At 33.3% G+C, this 21,989-nt stretch overlaps 1 protein-coding gene across 1 annotated transcript in view; it reads right to left on the reverse strand.

Moving 5' to 3' along the window:
- Positions 1–16,696, reverse strand: part of Dop2R (dopamine D2-like receptor) — a gene marked incomplete at its 5' end in the record, with an annotated part of 156,819 nt that extends 140,123 nt beyond the window's left edge. Inside the window, 1 exon segment of the mRNA XM_072530427.1 lies at positions 16,581–16,696. Coding sequence (XP_072386528.1) covers positions 16,581–16,696 — 116 coding nt within the window.
- Positions 16,697–21,989: the final 5,293 nt, after the last annotated feature.

Here is a 21,989-nt window from a genome sequence, read left to right on the forward strand (position 1 = left end):
TTAAATGCAGTATTAATCCACAAATTAGTTTTTGCTACTAACCATTAGTACATCATATAACTTATTTTAAAATTCAACAAAAGTTTTTTTTTTGTTAATTCAATTACAATAAAAATAATTGTGTTTTAGAATAGCTGACTTCATAAAAAAAAGTAAAGGTGAAAAATTTTTCTAAATACACACCATTGTATTGTACCATGGACAATTTTTTCTCACTAAAGGAAGCTATTTTTCATTTAAAAACAACCTACGAGTACTAAATTTCAAGTATTATAAATACGTTTATTGGTTTTAAAGTTATTGTTGTTATTAACTAAAAGAATTTAATTTTTTTTTAATTTTAACACCCTGTATCTCGAAAAGTAAATAAGTTTGACCCCTCATTAACTATATCGTTTTGTTCAATTTTTCGAGAAGTATCTACAGTCAAACGTTGTAAGTGTCATTTGGAAACACCCTGTATGTATGAAATATTAGATATTTAATAGAAAATATTAGATACTTACAATTTTGCCACAGACTGAACAGTAGATTTTTCCCATATCCATAGACAGCTCTTTATAAGGTTTAATCCAAGTTGAAGCACTGGTTGTTTTAGGCATTATAAAATCACAATCTTCCTTTTTGTTACGCACAACGAGTGTTTACGCTTTGAATATCAAAACAAAAATGATTTACAAATCTGAGCATCAAATTAGAAATGTTTAGGTACCTAATTCAATAAACTGGGAGATTTTGGAAAATCCCTAAATTAGGAACAAAACTATTAGCCGTTTACTTGCTGCTAAGATACAATAAATTGTAGATAGATTTGGGGATTAGATCATAAAATGCAAATGAGCGAACCCTTAGCGATTATCCAATAACTGAATGCCTCAGTGACCGAGACTTTCTTAGAATGATGAGGGCTACTTAAATTGATCTTCTTTGAAATTGTAAATGTTTTGTACCTGTAGAGATTACATACTTAGATCATTTCTTAATTAAAATGACTACAAAATTTTATACAAGAATTGAAATAAATTGGTATGTTTAAAAATTTTCAAATACAGTATAAAAATCTGACTTTTATGCACTTTATGCAAACTTTTATACAAATATGCCAAAATATGAAATATTTGCATAAAATATGCACAATATGCAAAATATGCAATATGCATATTTGCCGAAGTCTACTTATAACTGACATCGGGAAAGAAATGAAAGGCAGAATTTACAAAACAGTTATCAGACCAATAATGACATACGCGGCAGAAACATGACCTGACACAGAGAAAACAAAAAGAATGTTAGAAACAGTAGAGATGTAAACACTTAAAAAAATTGACGGGAAAACACTATGGGACAGAGCTAGAAGTACAGATATACTACGACGTAGACGCAAGGTGGAGAACATCAAGGACAGGCTAAGAAGAGTAGAATGCAATGATCAATATAAGCTAAATGCCAACAAATAGAGTAGTACAGAAGGCTAGAGACGGTTCTCCAATACAAATACGATCAATAGGAAGACCACTAAAACTATGAAACGACAACTTTTTGGAGGCACATTAAAAAACAGAGTCATGTCTACAAAAAAAGAAGAAGAAGAAGAAGAAAAAGAAAAAATAAATTTTGCTGAGAATGTCAATTTTAGGACCATAAAAAAGATGCAAAAAAGTTAACCACTTCTATCCTCAAGTTCCCCCAAAACGCCTACTGGATGGAGGGAAACGGTTTACCGTAGTAGACGCCGAGACGCCAAGCACGTATTCCCATATTTCTCATATTTTCATCGATGTTATCAAGAAACCTTGTTCTAAGTGTTCCTCTTCTTCTCTGAGCAATTGGTCTAGGAGTGTTTTTCTAGCCGGGTCATTTTGTTCCATCCGCATTACATGCCCTACCCACCTCAGACGTCCTATCTTAATATGTTTTACGATATTAGGTTTCTGGTATATTCTATAAAATTCGAAGTTGTATCATCTTCTCCACACTCCATTGTCATTCACTGTCCCATAGATTCGTCTTAGTTCTTGTCTTTTGAAACATCCTAGCATATTTTCATTATTTTTTGTTAGAGTCCAGTTCTCTGAACAATATGTTAAGATTGGGCGTATTATTGTTTTGTAGAGTTTTATTTTTGTATTTCTCAATATAATTGTGGATTTATGGAAGAAATTGCTAAAACAGCATCTATTGGCCGTACAAATTTTGCGGTTTACCTCTGCGGTTGTATTATTTTCAGTGTTAAGGTATATCCCAGGTATACAAATTCGTTCACTGCTTCGACGACGTCGTTTTCTATAACGAGTGGTCGTAGGATTTGTGGTTGCGTGCTTTTTTTTACATACTTCGTTTTGTTGGTGTTTATTATAAAACCAATTTTTAAAGCTGATTCTTTTAATGCTACATACGCCTCTGGTACAGTGTTTTCCGTTCTCCCAACAATATTGATATCATCAGCATAGACCAGGATTTGCACTAATTAATTATATATTAAACCAGTGGTTGTGATTTGTGACATACGTATTACTTTTTTCAGAGCCAGATTAAACAGTATACAGTGGAGAGGGTCTACCTGGCGCAGCCCATTATTTGTTTTAAAAGGTTCAGACAGTTCCCCCTGAACTCGTACTCTACATTCAACATTTTCAAGAGTTTTTTTAAATTTACCAACTGATTTGGTATTCCCAGCTCTCTCCTTGCTTTGAACATTTCTCTTTAATTCACAGAGTCGTAGGCTGCTTTGTAGTCTATAAATATGTGATGAGTATCAATGCCATATTTCAGTGTTTTTTCCAAAATCTGTTTCAAGGTTGCAATCTGATGAATTGTAGATTTACCACCGCTGACACCAGCCTGGTAATTTCCTACTATACGTTCTGCATATGGTGCCATACGGTGACATCGCACTGTAAAAAATATTTTATACTCTGCATTTAGAAGCGTAATTCCTCTATGGTTAAGACATTCAAAGATATCTTCTTTTTTGTGTATTATGCAAAGTATTTCAATATTAAAATCATTGGGGAGGGATTTTTGTGTCCATATTTCTTTTATAAGCTGCTGTAATGCCATAATTGTGGACACTTTCTTTATATAGTTCAGCTGGGAGATTATCGATTCGGGGTGATTTTTTTCTGGCTAGTTTTTTAACTACATATTTAACTTAAAGAATTGTTGGTGGTTCCTCTTCCCTCTCGTCTGCACCCCTTACCTCATCTCCTTCGTCTTCCAAGTTTTTTTCTTCTTCCTCCACATTAAGTGCCTGGTTAAAAGTATTGTACCCATTTACTCAATACATCTTAGAGTGCTGCTACTAAGTTTATTATTCGTAATCCATTATTGGTACTGATGTTGTGTAGGCTATGCTTTCGTATCGTGGGCATGAAAACTCGCTCTCGTCCTATTCTGGGTGTTCATGTCACCTAATACAATCTTAATGTCATTTCTGGGACATCTCCTGTAGGCTTGCTCTAGGTCTTCGAAGAACTGCTCTTTTATTTCCTCTGGTTTATCATCAGTTGAGGCATGTGCATTGATCAAACTATAATTAAAGAATTTTCCTTTCAAGCGCAAATAGCACATTTTTTAAATGTAGACTTTAAAGTCAATAATTGTTCTTCAGTTTACAATAAATCCCACCTCATCTATGTATTGGCTTTCATTGCAGCTATAATATATGAAATGGGTTCTCTTGTCAAGAGTGCCAGTTCTCGTCCACCGCATTTCATTCAGTGCTAAAACATCTACTTTGTATGTGTTCACTGTATCTAGTAAAGATGTGAGTGCTCCAGTTCGGTTCAGGCTTCGGGTATTCCATGCTCCTAATCTCAGTTAAATTTTTCGTTTGCAGAGTCGTCATCGTGAGTTCCGTTCAGCTAATAGTTTCTGAGGTTCTGTAACATATTACGTACGTTTTTTACAGGAAGAAGTTGTCAGCCTCTAGCTCAACCCCCAACCTGGAGGGCCAGGGACTCTTCTGTTAGGGTTGCCATACCGTAGTCTGTTTTGGTTCGTGGTTGGTATTTTTATTTCCCAACTACCCACCGGTCGTATGACCGGTTAGGGCGTTCCCCTATCCACCACCTGGGGACGCGTCCGATGGGAGACAGACAACTCCCCACTGAGATCATCATCCACAGCGTGAATAAAAACTTTTGTTGTCTAGTTTGCTGGGAATGAATTTTAGATGAAAAAACGAACATACAATGCTCTAGACAAGGTAGACAACAAAACCTGTTACTCCTAGGTTTTATTTATCGCACCAAAAACCCATCAACGGGATATTTTGGGATAGTTATTATACATATCGCAAGCCGTTAAAAAAATTGAAAACCAAGCAGAAATCAACATTATATAAGATTTTTGAATTCTGCAAAAAGTGAAGAAGCAAGTGCATTAATAACAAAAATGGGTTTTTTGAGACCGTTTTTGCCAAAATAATTTGTTCGTTAAGGTGGTTAATATTGTAAAAAATTGTTACAGATTTTAAATAAATAGATTTTTTTAATTGAGTTTAAAAATAGCTTGTTTTATATTTTTATTACTATGGAGCGTTTCACGTTAAGAAAATAACATTAGGCTTATGGAGATCAGTGTTGCCAAAACTCTCAGGCATGCGGTTTACTAGATTGTCGATATATTTTTCGAATTTCCATTTTCAATTAACATTTAACTGTAAAGTCAGAACAACGTACTGAAGAACCACAAACCCTTATTATCATTATGTAGTCTCAGAGAATGTCATAAAATCGCTGACATACGACATAAAATTGCTGACATACGCACACCGTATTATTTTAAGTAAATCCTTCACTTAAGTTTTAAGTACCAGTAAATCACTTAAGTTTTAAGTAATCCAAGGAACAAAAGTGGAACATGTAGAAGAATACATATATCTGGGTCAGAATATCAAGGTAAACAAAGAAAACCAAACTACCGAAATAAGCAGACGAGTAAGAATGGGATGGGCCGCATTTGGAAAACTCTCATACATACTGAAAGACAAGAAGATACCCCAAAACCTTCGAACCAAAGTGTTAGATTCTTGTATCCTTCCCGTTCTCACTTACGGAGCTCAACCTTGGACATTCACAAAAAAGAACATGGACAAGATTCGAAAAACTCAGCGAGCCATGGAACGACAGATGCTTGGTATCTCACTAATAGATCAACAAACGAACGAAGCAATCCGGAACAAAACAAAAATAAAGGACGCCGCGAAACAAGCAGCTAAATTAAAATGGAAATGGGCTGGACACAATGAACGTCTCGAAGATGGTAGATGGAACAAAGAAGTCGGAAACTGGCGACCGTACGATGCGAAGAGACCAAGAGGAAGACCTCAAATGTGCTGGAGCGACAATATCAAAAGAGTTGCAGGAACAATGTGGAAACGCCTAGCACACAACAGGGATGAATGGCGAGAAATGGGAGAGGCCTTTATTCGACAATTCGGATAGAAAAAGGGCTATAAAAAAATTATTTTAAGTTGCAATTAGTAATTAGATATATGCATTCCAAGCGGTCTGTTTATTTGCTTTTAAATCTTTAATAGCCGGCAAAGTGCATGATTTAACTAAGCAATATTTTCTACTGATTTCTATGATTCATGGTATATGATATTCTTACCGAAAAACAAATAAACTGTCGTTACTATAATTAAAATAAAATAAAATAAAATTATCTTTTGTAAATACTATTTATTTAATTAAAATCATTTTCCCTACTTTTCATCTCTTGTTTCGAATGAGCACTTTTGGTCAATTACGTTAAAAAACATTAATTTAATTCATGTCTGTGAAAACGAAAATACAAACTATACAACCCTGAATCGTACTTGTGTTTATCGTGGCATCGCTGCGCGTCTATCGTCCATAAGAAATACATGGCCCTATCTCCGCAATGTTATTTTCTTAACGTGAAACGCTCTATAGAACAATTTACTTTTTATTTCTTATGCTGTACAGTAAAGTGGACTATTAGCTGTCAAGTGTCTAGCGACAATCCAAATCAGTCGCAAATTTGGAAAATACACTGTAATAGTACAGTGATAATACAACTTGATTGCGTTGCTTAATTGTTATTTTAACATAAATATGTAGTACCAATTTATTTTTAAATAAAAAAAATTGTTCTCTTATTTAAATAGTAATTTGTTTAAACTGTGTATGCATATCGATAAATAATATTGTCTGGTCAATGTAATTATCACTGCTTCTGTTGTATACACTTGCCAATTATTATTATTATTATTATTCACTGTTTATCCTTGGTATACCAAATTCCTTCAGTCGGGTGAATTAGTCAGAAAACTAGCTACAATGCAGTGCCATATATACACTGTACGAATTTGATTTCATTATCTATCTATCTCTTGCTTTAGTTTAGTTAAAGCTCATCCAAGGCGTAGTTCAAGAATAATAATATTAGCGAGATGGAGCAATAAATTCTGTCACGCTGAAATATCTTCCGACTATATTAATTACATCTTAGATTAAGACGTGGAAGACGTTTAATGGTAATTTACATGACGCGCCAGAGAGAAATATAGACAGATATTGAATTTAATTGGTATTATATTATTCACATTTACAAAAAGTATATACTAATACTTTAATCTGAAGCAGTTATATTATCAGATTCATTATCGGTCATTAAAGGCTTAAACTCAAATATGTGATAACATCAAAGAAATTTGTCGTGGCAGAGCAATTGGTTTATTTCACAATAAAAATTAAGAAGAGTAAAATCAAATACACGGTTGAAGAAATAAAATGTTTTATTTTTCGCGTAAGCAGTTTTATCCAGCGTACGCTTAGGACACATGTTAATAATTATAATATAATAGTCTCCCGTTTTATACCGCTGTCGCGGCTTTGGGAGTATAGCAGGGTAGTCTGCTATATCTAGGGCCTACGGTATACAAGGAAGGTAACATGGCCAGTGCTACGCTTCAACCGTCTATTATTACCCCTGGTTTTACCCAAGGTACTCATTTTTATTCAGGCTGAGTCGACCTGGGGCCTATAGACATTTTTAAAATGTCTAGATGTTCTTGCCGGCGGTGGGATGTTAATAATGTTAATAATTGCGGATGTTAATAATTACACACTCGTAATTAACTCGAGAAGTCAACGTGGTAATGCACCATGATCAATTACTTACTTATTCTTCTTCTTTTTCTCGTAGCACTACAACCCAGGGTGGGTTTTGGCTGACTGCACAACTTACTTCCATCTTGAACGGTCGTCCATAATAGTTGGGTCAGTGGGTAGCCCCATTTTTCTTACATCTGACTATATATTGTCTCTCCATCGCATTAGTGGACTTCCTAAGGGCCTTTTTCCTGTGAGGGCTTCCTCCCATATTAACTTGGCAAGACGATTACTAGGGAATCTATGGACATGGCCAGCCCATCCTGGGCTGGCTCTCTCTAATCTCTAATCTCTTGAACTATATCGATCGCTCTATACATATGCATGACCTCAGCATTTGCTCTCATTCGGTATTGGTTGCTATTAATGTCGTGATAAGGTCCAAAGATTCTTCTGAGGATTTTCCAGTCAAAACATCTAAGTTTTCTTTCAGTTTCTTTGGTCAGGGTCCACGTCTCACACCCATACATGAGCACCGGTCTAATCACCGTTTTATATATTCTAATTTTTGATGTTCGTGTTAGGATTTTAGATTTAATAGTATTGTGGAGGCTGTACAGATATCTGTTTGCTGCCTGAATTCTTCCTTCCGCGATATCGTTATCTGCAGTGATTATTGCCCAGAGATATTTAAAACTCTAAACTCTTTCAAAGGTATATGGATCTATTGTAACATTTTGCCCTATTCTATCTTGTCCCTTTTGTCTGTTGATGCACATGTATTTGGTTTTCTTTTCGTTTACCCTTAAACCAGTTTTCTTTGCCTTTACCTCTAATTTATTAAAAGTCTCCTTCACATTGGTGACTGTGTTTCCCACAATGTCAATGTCATCTGCGTATGCTAGTAGTAATTTTGCTCCATTTACTGTCAGTAATTCAGTTTTATTTGTTCTTTGTTCCATATAAGTATTATTAGTTTGTGTATTTGTTTATGTAGAGTTTCTTCTCCATACTTAAGGAATTCAGCAAGTATATTGTCAGAGCCTGGAGCTTTTCCGTTTTTTAATTTGTTTATTGCTTGCAATGTTTAATCTATTTTGGGGTCCTCTATGGTAGGTCCACCACAAATAATATATATTTTCCATGTTCTTCCACTTGATATATGTTTAGTAAAGTCTTGAAATATTCTTGCCATGTTTGGAGCAGTTCTCTTCATTTATTATTAATTCATCATTTTTTCTGAGTGCAGACACGCATCAAGGTCTGAAGCCTTTCTTTTCATTTGACACTGATTTGTAAAATGCTTGACTATTTGACTGTTGCTTATTCCTTTCCATTTCTTCATATTTCTGTTGTTCGTACTTCTTTTTTTCTCTCTCTATTTAATTTTTTTGTTTCTCGGCGTGAAGTTGCATAGTTTTTTTACTTTCTGCTGTTCCTTGTTAAAGCATAATGTTTCTCTTTATCTGTCTGTCGTGTTGTTTTTCTTGGAATTCTCTATCAAACCATTTCCCTGTTCTCTTTCTGCTTTTTACAATTATTAGTTCTGCTGACTCCGTAATTGATTTTTCCATTTGTTGACACAGCCTTTCGACATCACTGTTCTGGTCTGCTGTATTTAGATGCTGTTTAATTTCTTGTTTGTAATTTTCTCGGATTTCCTCATTTTGCATTTTCTCGATTTTTCACTATCTCAATGCTTTGTTGGCGTTAGGTTTCTCTGAAGATATTCTCAACCTGATTTCTGCTCTTACTAGGTGATGGTCTGTATCTTTATCTGCTTCCTTGATTCTTCTTACATCCAGCACATTACTTCCATATTTAGCATCGATAATTACCTGGACAATTTGCTTCGGCGTGGAGTGGTCATTAGAGACCCAAGTCTGTTTATGAATCTTTTAATGTTACTAGTTGACTGACCAAAGTAACATCAAGAGCGTTTATAGAATAGTTTACCAAGTACACTATCAAAGCTTTTAGAAGAACACGTTCAGTAAAAGACCTAATAAACTTTGTTAAATACATTAACGTTTTATCTAAAATATCTTCTTCTAAATGTACCCATCTTCTGTAGATGTTGGAGACTACATTGACCCATCTTATTCTATTTACAACAGCTCGAAATATTTCAGTTCACATTAGATCAGTCCACTTTTTAAGATTGGCCAGCCAGGATATACGTCTACGTCCAGGGCCTCTCTTACCCTCAATCTTCCCTTTCCTTCCAATCGGTATTATTATTACGCATAATGTGGTCGAAGTAAGCCAATTTTCTGTTCTTTACGGTCTGAATAATTTCTTTGTCTTTTCTTAGCCTCTGGAGAGCAGTTATGTTACTTGTATGGTGTATATATGATGAGACCCTCAACATACGTTGGTAGCAACATATTTCAAATGCCTCCAATCGTTTTATGGCATCTCCTGTAAGGCTCCAGCTTTCTACTCCATAGAGGAAGATACTAAAGATGTAACATCTAAGAATTTTTATGCGTATATTAATACTTAAAGATAAGTTGCAGAGAATCTTCCTAAGGCTGTTAAAAGAGCTTCTGGCTTTTTCAATACGAGTTTTTATTTCGTTGCTATGATCCCAAATTCAACCCTTTTTAACTCCTTTTTCGACTGTGAAGATCTCGGACATATTATTTTCTAATCGCACTGTTGCTTTTTGTTGGAGATATAAGTTTGAGATCAGTCTTATATCCTTACCAACGAGTTCTGATGTTTTCAGGATATCGATTAGTTTCACATGTGGAACTTTATCAAATGCCTTCTCGAAATCAAGGTGACATCCCTGGCTCTCTGCATTCGAATTTGCAAACTAAAAAGTGCTTCTCTCGTTCCGAGTCCTGCTTTAAATCCAAATTGAACTTCACTCAGGTGTTCTTCTAATTTGGTGATGTAAGAAATACTTTAAGTACATCAAACTAATTAATTTATGTTGTTAACATTTTCTAGCGTTGGCTTTTTTTAGAAAGTGGAATGAATATTGATAGAAGCCAGTCATTTGGTAAGTAACCAGTCTCGTAGATGTTGTTGAATAGATCCGTAAGAGTTATAAATGCCTGTATTGCGTTGTTTTCAGGTGTCCTGTACCTATTTAATTTTTTTGTGCATATGAAAATCGTCATGTTTGCGTTGTAGTGTTTCAATTTCTGTACATTTTTCCATCAGCCATGTTTTTTTGCTGCTATTATCTCCTTTAGTATAGTCTTATGCAACTTTTTATATTCGTTGTGATTTCTACCTTTTAATTTTCTTCGCTCTTCCATCATATGCAATATTTTGTCTGTCATCCATTCTTGCTTCTTTTCTTTTTTGATTTTAGATATTCATGCGAAATTGTGGTAATAGATGTCTTCATTTCGTTCCACTGTTCTTTTATGCCTTTAGTAGTGTCTCCAACTAGTTTCGCAAACTTTTTATTAATCTCTGTTTTTACTTTTTTCTGAAGATGAAGACATCTGCACTTGGATTTTTGTTTGTTGAGGTAGTAGAATTTCTAAACCTTTGGTTTATGTTAATAAAATTAATTTGATTTCTTATGATTTTCCCTGGCGCATCAAAGGTGATTTCCATGTATAAAGCCTTCTTGGGTGTAATTTAAAAAGTGTATTCGTCACAACCATAGCCGTGTCTCTTGTCAGAATTTGATCATTTTTTCTCCTATTTTGTTTCTTATCATCATCATCAGTAGCCCGACAACCCTTTCTGGGTCCTGGCTTGTTCTAGGATTTTCCGCCATTCTGTTTGTTCCTTGCTTTGTTTTTCCAGTTGGTAATCTTAAGTGTTTTCAGATCTTGTTCCACTTGTTTCATGTATCTGAGTTTGGGTCTTCCCTTTGACCTTCTTCCTACTGGTGTTTGCCTTATAATATGTTTTGGTGTTTCAGTCTCTAACATTCGTTCAACATGGCCCATCCAGCGCAGATGTCCGATCTTTATGGATGTTATGATCTCGGGTTCATTGTATGCTGTGTATAGTTCAAAGTTATATCTTCTGCGCCATATGTCATTTTCCTTTACCCCCTTATATATGTGTCTAAGGATTTTTCGTTCAAATGTGCCTAATAAGTTTTCATCGCTTTTTGACAGTGTCCATGTCTCTGATCCATATACAAGGACCGGTTTCATCAGGGTCTTGTATATTTTGTATTTGGTTTTTCTTGTGATGTTGTTAGATCTTAGATGTTTAATTAGTCCATTATATGTTTTATTAGCGATATGTATTCTTCTCTTAACTTCTTCACTGACATTGTTATCTGCGATAACTAGTGAACCTAGGTATGTAAAATTTTTCACGCTTTCGATATTATAGTCTCCTATTGTCAGATCCTGCAGGTTTCTTTGGCCTGTCGATTTACTGGCCTTCATATATTTGGTTTTTATTTCAATAATGTTTAGGCCACTGTTTTGTGCCGCTCTTTCTATCGCAGTAAATGCTTCTATGACCATTTTGTCTCCTATTTCGTTTCTTATGCCAATACCATATAACCCCACGACATTCTCGACTGTACTTTGTCCTATTTTGGCATTGAAATCGCCCATGATATTAGTAAGTTTGTTTTTGGTCAGTTTTAGAGAGTTTTCTAAAGTCTGATAAAAATTTTCTATTTCTCCTTAGGTGGATTCTGATGTCGGTGCATAGACCTAAATATAGATAGAATAAATTTTGTTATAATATGTTATGATATACATAATATCATACTGTTTAATATCGCCAATAACATATTTACTGGTGAAAACGACAACTCATGTTTTTAAATACAAAAAAAATTATACATGAATATAAATTTTTTTTTTACAATATCTAACAGTCTCTTTATAACTTGACCTTAAACTAATAACTTTTTACTACTTTAACCCAGATCACGCCTGCTTAACTCTAGCTTTTAAGTGACTAAAAGTTTTCCTTTTAAGTCGGCATCTCTAATTACTAATATTTTTAATTAAAAATGTTAAAGTACAGCTGATCATAATTACGTATATCCCCAGAGATTCTCTACACACAAAACAAGAAAAACTCAATACTTTTGAAGTAGAGATTAGTTGTGCTCTATATACTTTAAACTTTGTAACATCTAAGGGCTTACAAGAAGTTTCTTTCGAGAATGTTAGTGCAGTTGGAAAACTTACTAAATATTTGGTCATACATTATTAATGTCTAATTAAGTAAAAAATATGTAGCTGCTAGTATACAAGATACATTATATCTGGATTATTCTTGGCATCTTCACTACATTATTTGAATAGGGTTACCAAATACCGACAATATACGGGAAAAAATATTTCTTCATTATTTATAATTTAAATTACATTTAAAAAAAAAATTAATACAACCAAATCATCATTATCATTAGATCGACAACCGTTTCAACACGTACATTTTTAATTTCCTTTTCTCTACCAATATGTAGATGATTTAATAACATCAGTCCAAAAAAATGAGATACAGAATACACTTACGATTTTTAATTCATTTAATACTCATTTGCAATTCACAGTTGAGGAGTCAAACTCTTCGGTACCCTTTCTTGATACAAAAGTTGTTAGAACGGAAGATAACAGCATCTGTTTAGACTGGTACAGAAAAACTACTAACTCAGCTAGATATATACCCTTTAACTCATATCATTCCATGAAACAGAAAGTTCTAGCAATGAAAAATAGAATATTAAAAATCTCACATCCAACTTTTACTGAAACTAATTTAAAACTGTTGTTTGACACATTACTATGCAATTATTACCCTAAAAATTTGCTCAATAAACGTTTGTATTCACACAGAGAACGTATTACAAGCGACAATATGTCTGGTCATGATCGGTCAACATCCGACAGCACCGTGCAGTTGAAGTATGGATCATTACCGTATATATAAGGTTTAACACAATCTCTCACTAGACTATTTAGTAGATATATATATATATATATATATATATATATATATATATATATATATATACATATATATATATATATATATATATATATATATATATATATATATATATATATATATATTGAAATTATATTGTTTAAAAAAATTAATTTATAAGTTATATACTACATAATATTAGATATAAAAAAGTATTTGATTATTTTAAATAAGTTATATACTAGAGAATTTAATAAAAATATATTTATGTGAGGGCATTTTTAATAAATTAGCATATAATAAGTGTAAAAAGTTGTATTTTAATGTTGTAAATATATTTAAGTGAGCCATTTGCATAGGCAACCAACTATACAGTAAATTGACAGATAGAAATTAATCATAATACGAATATAAGTGGGGTTATAATAATAATGTTAGTTTAAAATGTTTAATTTATATATATTTAATGATTTAAATGTTTATTCTGATCTGAAAAGCCTAAATGTCAACAAAATTATCAATGGAACATTAACGAATTCTCCAGAGTGCAGAGTGTGACCATTGTTTACGGTCGAATATTCTGGAATAATGATTATGTCGGTGGATGGAACAGATATTTTTTCGAGAACATCCATATCGAAGAAATAAAACAAATTGGAACATGATCTCTTACCAGATGGTTCTAGAATATCCAAAAAGATATAAATACCCGTGATTTGGATTCAAGATGGGAGTTTTTAGTCAGAAGTCAGGCCAGTTCATTATGAAAGTTAGTAGACACATTTAGTTAGTGTAGTAAATTGTTCAGAATTTTCAAGAAGTCAGTCAGAAAAGTTTAGTAAGAAATATGAAAGTTAGTTGGAGTCAGTGAATCAAGTACAAATAGTCCAATTGTTTAATATAATTAAAAAAGGTATATTGGAAGAAATTAAATTATGTTATGGTTGGAGATTAGTATAAATCAACTTATAATAATTGGATATTGGTATATTGAAAAGAAGAATAAATATAAATGCTGTTTGCTGGTTTGCTTGGTGGTATATAAATGCTGGTGAAGAAAAATATATCTTAAATTGGTAGAAGCTGATAATTGGAAAAAGAAATTTCACAAAAACAAGGATAACCGAAGTACGAAGACATTCAGTGGTGATTAGAATATATATAGTGGAAAACAGTTTATTTAGGCATTCAGTGAAAGAAAGGTACAAAATTTTGTTAATATAATTTAGTTAGTGTTATAACAATTTCAATTTTGAAGATAGTTTGTTTAAATTTAACATTGTCTATAGAATTTAATTAGTTTTATAAGAACATCAATTTAAAGATAGTTTATTTTAAATTTACATTTTCTAGGTTAGATATATATGTGTGTTTCATAATAGTTATAATAAAGATAATTTAAAAAAGTACTTACAAGCTAATTCTTTGAGAACCGCGATAAAAACCCTATATATTATATTATTAAAAATACTCATTGCTCATAATTCAAACAAAAAACACATCATAACAATATATATATATATATATATATATATATATATATATATATATATATATATATATATATATTCGACCCTGATACCTTTTTCTGTCTTACAAATAGGTTGATATTTTTTCGGTTTTATGTGAAAGAAAAAGTAAAATAACCTTCCTGGTTTATACACAGGGTTTGATGTGCCGTATAATGTTTTATATCCTATTGGATATCTTTCCTTCGTGTTCTGTTTGTTCGAAATATTTTCCAAGTGGAAGGTAATTTCGTTATAATTGACCATATGATTCTATTACATATAAAAACGTTTTGCGAGCGGTATTTAAGGTATTCTTTATAAAATGTAATGGGCCGTTTTCCTTTATTTTACTTACTTTTTTATTAGATTTTTGGAAACAAACTGCCATTCCGCTTAATATTATTTGGCATAAGTACGTGGTACCTGTTATTTAGTTTATGCCTGAAATTGCTACTAGTTAACGATGTACAACCATTTAAGAAACGAAAAATAAATGTTTTAGTCCGAAAGATAATAATATTATATATATATATATATATATATATATATATATATATATATATATATATATATATATATATATATATACAAACAACACAGTTTATTAGGGCTGCAGTCAGAAAGTTTGGCCGGGATGTTACAGAAACACTCTTTTGACTTCTGATCTAGCTTTCAGAATTGTTTTTATTCTTTCTTCAAGACACTGTAATTAGAAGAATGTGTAAATATTTACAATATATCACAAATTGTCAGTTCAACTTACTGGTCGTCGAGATTATTTATATAAAGCTATGACACTCAACAATAATAACACACATATAAAATATAACATATAAAATAATGAACAAAATACATTTTAAAATTTAGTTATTGATAGTAAAACTTCGTTTGTGACATCTTTTAATGGTGTGTTTTAACTGATCCATAGAGAACAGAAAGAAAAAACAAAAATAGTATTATTAAAATGTAATTAAGTGTTCTTCATGTTTTATTAATGTAAGTAGTATATTAAACCTGTCTTGATGGTATGCAACATGTTTTGTATGCAGGTGTATTATGGTGTGTATATGTAAAAATAAATCTTTATTTTATTTTTGATGTTTTGTCAGTAAACAACAATAAACGTTACTCAGTTTATCTATGTCAGTCTTTTTATTTATACAAGACATATTGGATTGTATGAAACACATTTCCAAGAAAACACGTTTTAAATGGTTTTTTTCCTTTGCCAAAATACAGGAATCCTAGAAAATTAAATTCATGTTTTAACGTTAATGCATGTTCTGTCGGCGCACATGCATTTATTTTTTTGGTTTTTATGTCGCTGCGATGCGAGATCACTCTACTGTGAAAATCACGACATGATCCTCCGATATACACGTTTTTACAATTGGCACACGGTATAGAATAAACAACATTCGATGACTCCTGTATTTTGAAAGGATCCTTTGTCTTTGTGTACAACTCCGATACCGTTTTCACATTCTTAGTTGCAATTTTTACGCCACTAACATTTTTGAAAATGTTCATTAGCTTAGGTGTCAGAACTGGAATATAGGGTAAGCAACCATACGTTATTTTAGATTGTGGTAGCTCTGATGTGTTGTATGTCAATGTCAGTGTCAGTTGTCAGTGTCAGTGCCAACAAAGGTGCCATCTATTTTAATGGCCATAGATGGAAACAATTTATTAATTGTCATTTTCCGTTTTTTGCGTTACACCAAATGTGTAAATATTTACATCTTCTAGAAAAGGTTTCTATCGTTTGGATGTCTTTATGACAGTACATGTCGTAGGTGCAAGTCATATTCCTTAAGTTTCTGTAATGTTTTTCTTACTTAAATCAAAACAACTTGAGCCAAAAGCTTTATGAAAATTAAGAATGGAATAAGAAACCTATTATATTACTGTTTTTTGTATGGGATTTTAATGCTTTTATTTTTAATGCGTTAATTATATCTAATATTCTGTATATCACAAACTAAGCCCGACATGTGGCTATAAATACTAATTAGTCCATAATTTTCTAAATTTTTGTAAATATACATGATTAGAACTTATTAAATTTAATAACTTAAAATAGCTTTTTTTAATGTAATTTTTGACTTACCTATCTATAGAAATCGCTACTAAATTAAATATGGATGATGTTGAACACGTAACATCCATTGCTATGTAGAAATCACAAACAACTGCTGGTAATCCCCAGATTCCGTTTGCCTGTAACAAAAATTACAGAATTAATGTTTTGCTATTATCAATATGGCTATGGTTGATAAAATCCTAATTTATACAAAATTTTTATATAAATGAACATAGAAATAAAACGCAATATTTGAGAGAAAGATATTGCAGAAACGTGGACAAGAGTGAGTTTTTGGCCTTCTTCGGACTCCTCTATTGGCGTAAAGCACAGCAATCAAACAAGTCTGATGAACCTTTGGGAAAGAGATGGCAACGGGATTGAAATTGTTCAAGCAGTTATGAGCTATAAATATTTGCTATTCATTGCACGTTAATTGAATTTTGATAATAAACACACAAGTGGTGATAAATGTCAAATAGACAAGCTGTCCACCATTAGATCGTTTATGAATAAATTTAAAAAAAGTTGTCAAAACTCATACAATTTGTTAAAGTATGCAACACTTAATGAAATGCTTCATTCCTTTAGAGGTAGGTGTAGCTGGATACAATATATACCCAACAAACCGGCTAAGTGTGTGATAACAATGTAAGCGTTAAGGTGGGTACACATATGCGAGCCGAACTGTTTGCGAACTGCTCGTGAGCTGTTCGCGAAGAGTTCGTCGAAAATATGTTTATGTTCAGGCTATCCAATACCCTAACTATCTAATAACAAACCAAGAATTAATTTACTTCGTTATTCTAAACATTTCGGTATTTTGTTTACATTATCTGTTATTAATTTCTCTCGCTACTTAGATAAGCCGCGCTCGTTCAGCAATTTTGTTTAACAGAATGATATCATCGCACACTTGGCAGAAACAATTTATAGACACAATTTATAGTTCTGCGAACATTCTTTGTGTTCGTCCCAAAAACCGACATGCTGTGGTTCCTGACGAGCAACGAACGAACAGCTCGCTAGCGGTTCGTCCCGTCGTACAAATTAACGAATATAGCGTTCACAAACGGTTCGCGAACAGTTCTGCTCGCATATGTGTACCCGCCTTTATGTGATGCTCGAACATTTTATACAGCCTCGAACAGAGATAAGTGCTCTTAGCATGTATTAGACCCTTTACTGCATGATTTTTTTACTTTTTATATGGCACACTACGCATTAAAACAAGATTCAACAAGTAAAATTAATAGAAAAAATGACGTTAACTACTTTCTAATTATAATAATTTTTCAGTGTGAAAGTTGTAAAAATAATTTCTGTCTTTGTTTAAGCAAGGAAAGACATTACACTTCTCGTATTTTATAAAGGTTTCTGAACTACAGGGATATTTGATCTTTGCCTTTCACTAAACCTTAATGGAAGATGACCATATCCATCTGTTCGTACATCTTGTATTGGAATATCGGTTGCTGGACCACTTCTTTTTTGTTTTGTTAATTTTCCATAGCTTCACACGGACCTGTATTTTTGTAGTGAAACCAGCTTTATCAACATTGCATAAACACTCTGCTACTGCAATTTTGAAATCTGCCAGAGCTAAATTCTTATTCTCATTGTCAATTCTTTTCCGAAGAATCCACGCATTGACAGTCATCAAATCATTAATATGGAAAAATATACACATGTACCATTTTATGCATCTGAGTTTCATCCTATAATATCCCAACATTGAATCCAGAAGATCTACTTTCCTCATCTACTTGTAAATCGTTACAGCTTTTGGACACGGAATCATTATAAAGTGTCTTATGCATCAACTGTTGGCATACTTTCAGCATATGTTAATAAAATGTTTACTTATTTATTGCTATACCATGTAACAACAGATATTTTTATACCATCAATTGTGGTGACTTTCTCTACCATAGCTCCTCGGCCGTTCTTTTTTAATTCAGCCTCTTTTGGCTTATTCTGTTTATTCTGTTTCTATTGGTAACATACCCTGTTTCGTTAGATACATTTGCAATGGGACGCTGTTAAACCAATTATCAAAGAATATTTTGTGATTTATAAGTCTTGGTACTGTTTGTGTTAGCCGAAGAACATTTGAACTTACCCCTAAATCACGAAAACCATCAGGTACAACATAAGTTTGGCTTCCTAGAAAAATTTCATAATCGTAGGAAAATCCGCTGACATCACTAAGAACAAACGCATTATATCCCCATTTGTGGGGTTTTTGCGGATTATATTGTTTTATAGATGAACGCACCTTTGTTGGAATTATCTGCTCATTTATAGCTAAAAATTCCTCTTTCGGAACTTATAGTAACTGATTCCTTAGTTTATTTAGTAGCGGTCCGATTTTAAAAAGTTTATCATGACCAGGATTACTGGCAGCAATAGCATCGTTATTGTTCGCAAAATGTACAAAATGTTTAATTTGTTTCCATCTATTAAAAAAAAAATAAATGCATAAGGGGAATCCGCTTGTATGTCAGTGGAACCAAGAAATCTTAAATCATCATCTGATGTTACCAAATCTCGTTATTTCAAAGTTGAATGATTTTTATTTTTATTCTTTATTATATTAAGTCGTAATTCGTCCAAAGAAATATCATCTTCGCTAACCGAACTGCTTTCTAAATCCGTTTCTGGGATAATAATATCTAATTCATTATTATCTATAATATCATCTTCATAGTCTGACTCTGGGGCTCATATAATAGGGGAATATCATCATCTGATAGCCCTTCGTCTTCACTACCATCTGGTATGTCTACTACCACAAGAGTTTCACCATAAAACTTTTTTGTATTCATTATCTAAAATAAAAAAAAATAATACCTAGTTCAGAATGCATTTTCTGTCATACATGAAAGAGTGTTTTATAAGACAGTGCATATTGTGGCATATATGACACAAGCATATTTTTGATCAAAAATGACCAAAATATAAAGAAATACGTAATAATACTTATAGAAATTCTTTCTTGAAGGTCTATCCTTGATGTCGCTATTTTTTTTGTACAAAAATATTCAGTAGAAACTTCGATAATTAAATATCAAATTGCACAATTCTTTTGAACAGCTGTCAGACCGCTACCATTTGCAATTATTACCGGTTATACGAAATAGAAGGCGAGATAGCATAGAACTCTTAATATCTTACAAGTGTGCGCCCCCACAGCAGATAAAGATGAAAATGAAATAGAAGAGTTCTACAATGACCTTAAAAGAGCACTAGACAGCACCAATAATAGAGATATAACAATAACTATGGGGGATTTTAATGCCAAATTAGGAAAAGGTAAATTCCAAGACATTATTGGTGAATTCGGACTAGGAATATGGAACGAAAGAGGGGAAAGACTGACGGAATTTGGTCAGGAGTTTGAAATGATAGCGACAAATACATTCTTTCAGTTACCACCACGTAGATTATATACATGGAAATCACCTATGGATAGCAAAGAAAAAATTATCAGAAACCAGATTATATCCTTATCAATAAGAGATACCGTAACTCCATCAAATCGGCAAAGACATATCCAGGAACAGATATGTCATCAGACCACAATCCAGTAATCGTATGGGATGTATGGGATGGAGGCCTGGACCTTAAAGAAAGAGGTGAGCGATCGACTTGAAGTATTCGAGATGTGGACCTACCGAAGAATATTAAAAATAAGTTGGGTAGACCGAATAACAAATGTTGAGGTCCTCAGAAAGATGAAAAAGGAAATGAAAATCATGAATATGATTAGGATAAGAAAGTTACAGTATCTCGGCCACGTTATGAGAGGGGATAAATATGTGTTGCTACAAACCATAATGCAGGGAAAAATACAGGGAAAACGAAGTATTGGAAGAAGACGCATCTCCTGGCTCAACAATCTGAGAAAGTGGTATAATTGCAGTTCCGTCGACTTGTTCAGAGCTGCAATCTCAAAAGTAAAAATAGCTGTGATGATTACCAACCTCCTGAGAGGAGACGGTTCCTAAAGAAGAAGATACGAAATATGTGCCCTCAATGGTCATGTCATGCATGAATACTTTAAAATAAGATTTGATCTCTACCGGTTTTCATAAAACTAAGTACTGTCATCATCATCATTGGCTTTTACAACTCTTCGTGAGTTTTTGCCGCGTTTACTATTGCCTTCCATTGATTCCGATCCTGTGCTATTATTTCCCAGGGCCTTACTTCCATCTTCTCCAGGTCTTCCCTGACTGCGTCTTTCCACCTTTTTCTAGGCCTTCCTGTCGATCTTCTACCATCTGGTCTTTCCCAAAACACATTGCTAATCAGTCTGTCGTCATCACTCCGTACCACGTGGCCTGCCCATCTTAATCTATTGGCTTTTATGTATCTTACGATGTTTCCTTTCCAGAAGAGAGTCTCTATTTCATTGTTGTATCTGCTCCTCCATTCATTTTTCACGCTGCCCCTGCAAGGACCATGTATAATTCGCAGGATTTTGCGTTTCCATACTAATAGCTTATTGATTTCTTTCTTTCTCAATGTCCATGTTTCACTTCCATATGTCACTGCTGGTCGTATTATGGTTTTGTACATTTGGATTTTGGCACTCCTTGAGAGAAGCTTTGACCTCATTAGATGTTGAATGGCAAAGAATGATTTATGCCCCGCCAGTATTCGTATTTCAACCTCCCGTTCTCCTGTGGTTTCACTGGTAATTGTTGCTCCTAGCTATTTAGATTCTTTGACCACCTCAAAATTATGATCGTTTATGGTAATGTTTTGTCTTATTCGCTGTCGTTCCTTTTTTGATACGACCATGTATTTAGTTTTTTCTTCGTTTATTTTCAGGCCTACGCTTAGTGTTGCTTTTTCAAAGTTCGATACTATATCCTTAACTTCCAGTGTTGTCTGTGCTACTGCATATACATCATCTGGAAATGCGAGAATAATCTTTGCTCCTCTGGCAGTTATGTCTGGTTTGACTCTGGTATAGATTTTTCGCATTGCATATTCCAATGCTAGGTTAAATAGTAATGGGGACAGCGTGTCTCCCTGTCTGAGTCCGGTGCTTATGCCGAAAGCCTTTGAAGTTTTGCCTCCTATTCTAATTTGTGCAAAGGAATTGTTGACACACATTCGCGCAATCTTGGTCAGCTTCTTTGGTACGCCTAACTCCATCATTGCACTCCACAGTTTTAAGCGATCTATGGAATCATATGCTTGTTTGAAATCTATGAAGATCTGGTGTACTTCTTTATTATATTCCCAATACTTATCCAGCATTTGTCTGATAGTAAATATTTGGTCGATTGTTGATCTTTCAGGCCTAAAGCAGCATTGGTAATCGCCAATAATTTCGTCTGTATAGGGCAGTAATCGTTTTAGTACAACTGAAGCTAATATCTTATATGTAGTACCGATTAGTGAGATTCCCCTGTAGTTGCC

This window comes from Diabrotica undecimpunctata, chromosome 4, assembly GCF_040954645.1.
Source record: "Diabrotica undecimpunctata isolate CICGRU chromosome 4, icDiaUnde3, whole genome shotgun sequence".
NCBI lineage: Eukaryota > Metazoa > Arthropoda > Insecta > Coleoptera > Chrysomelidae > Diabrotica > Diabrotica undecimpunctata.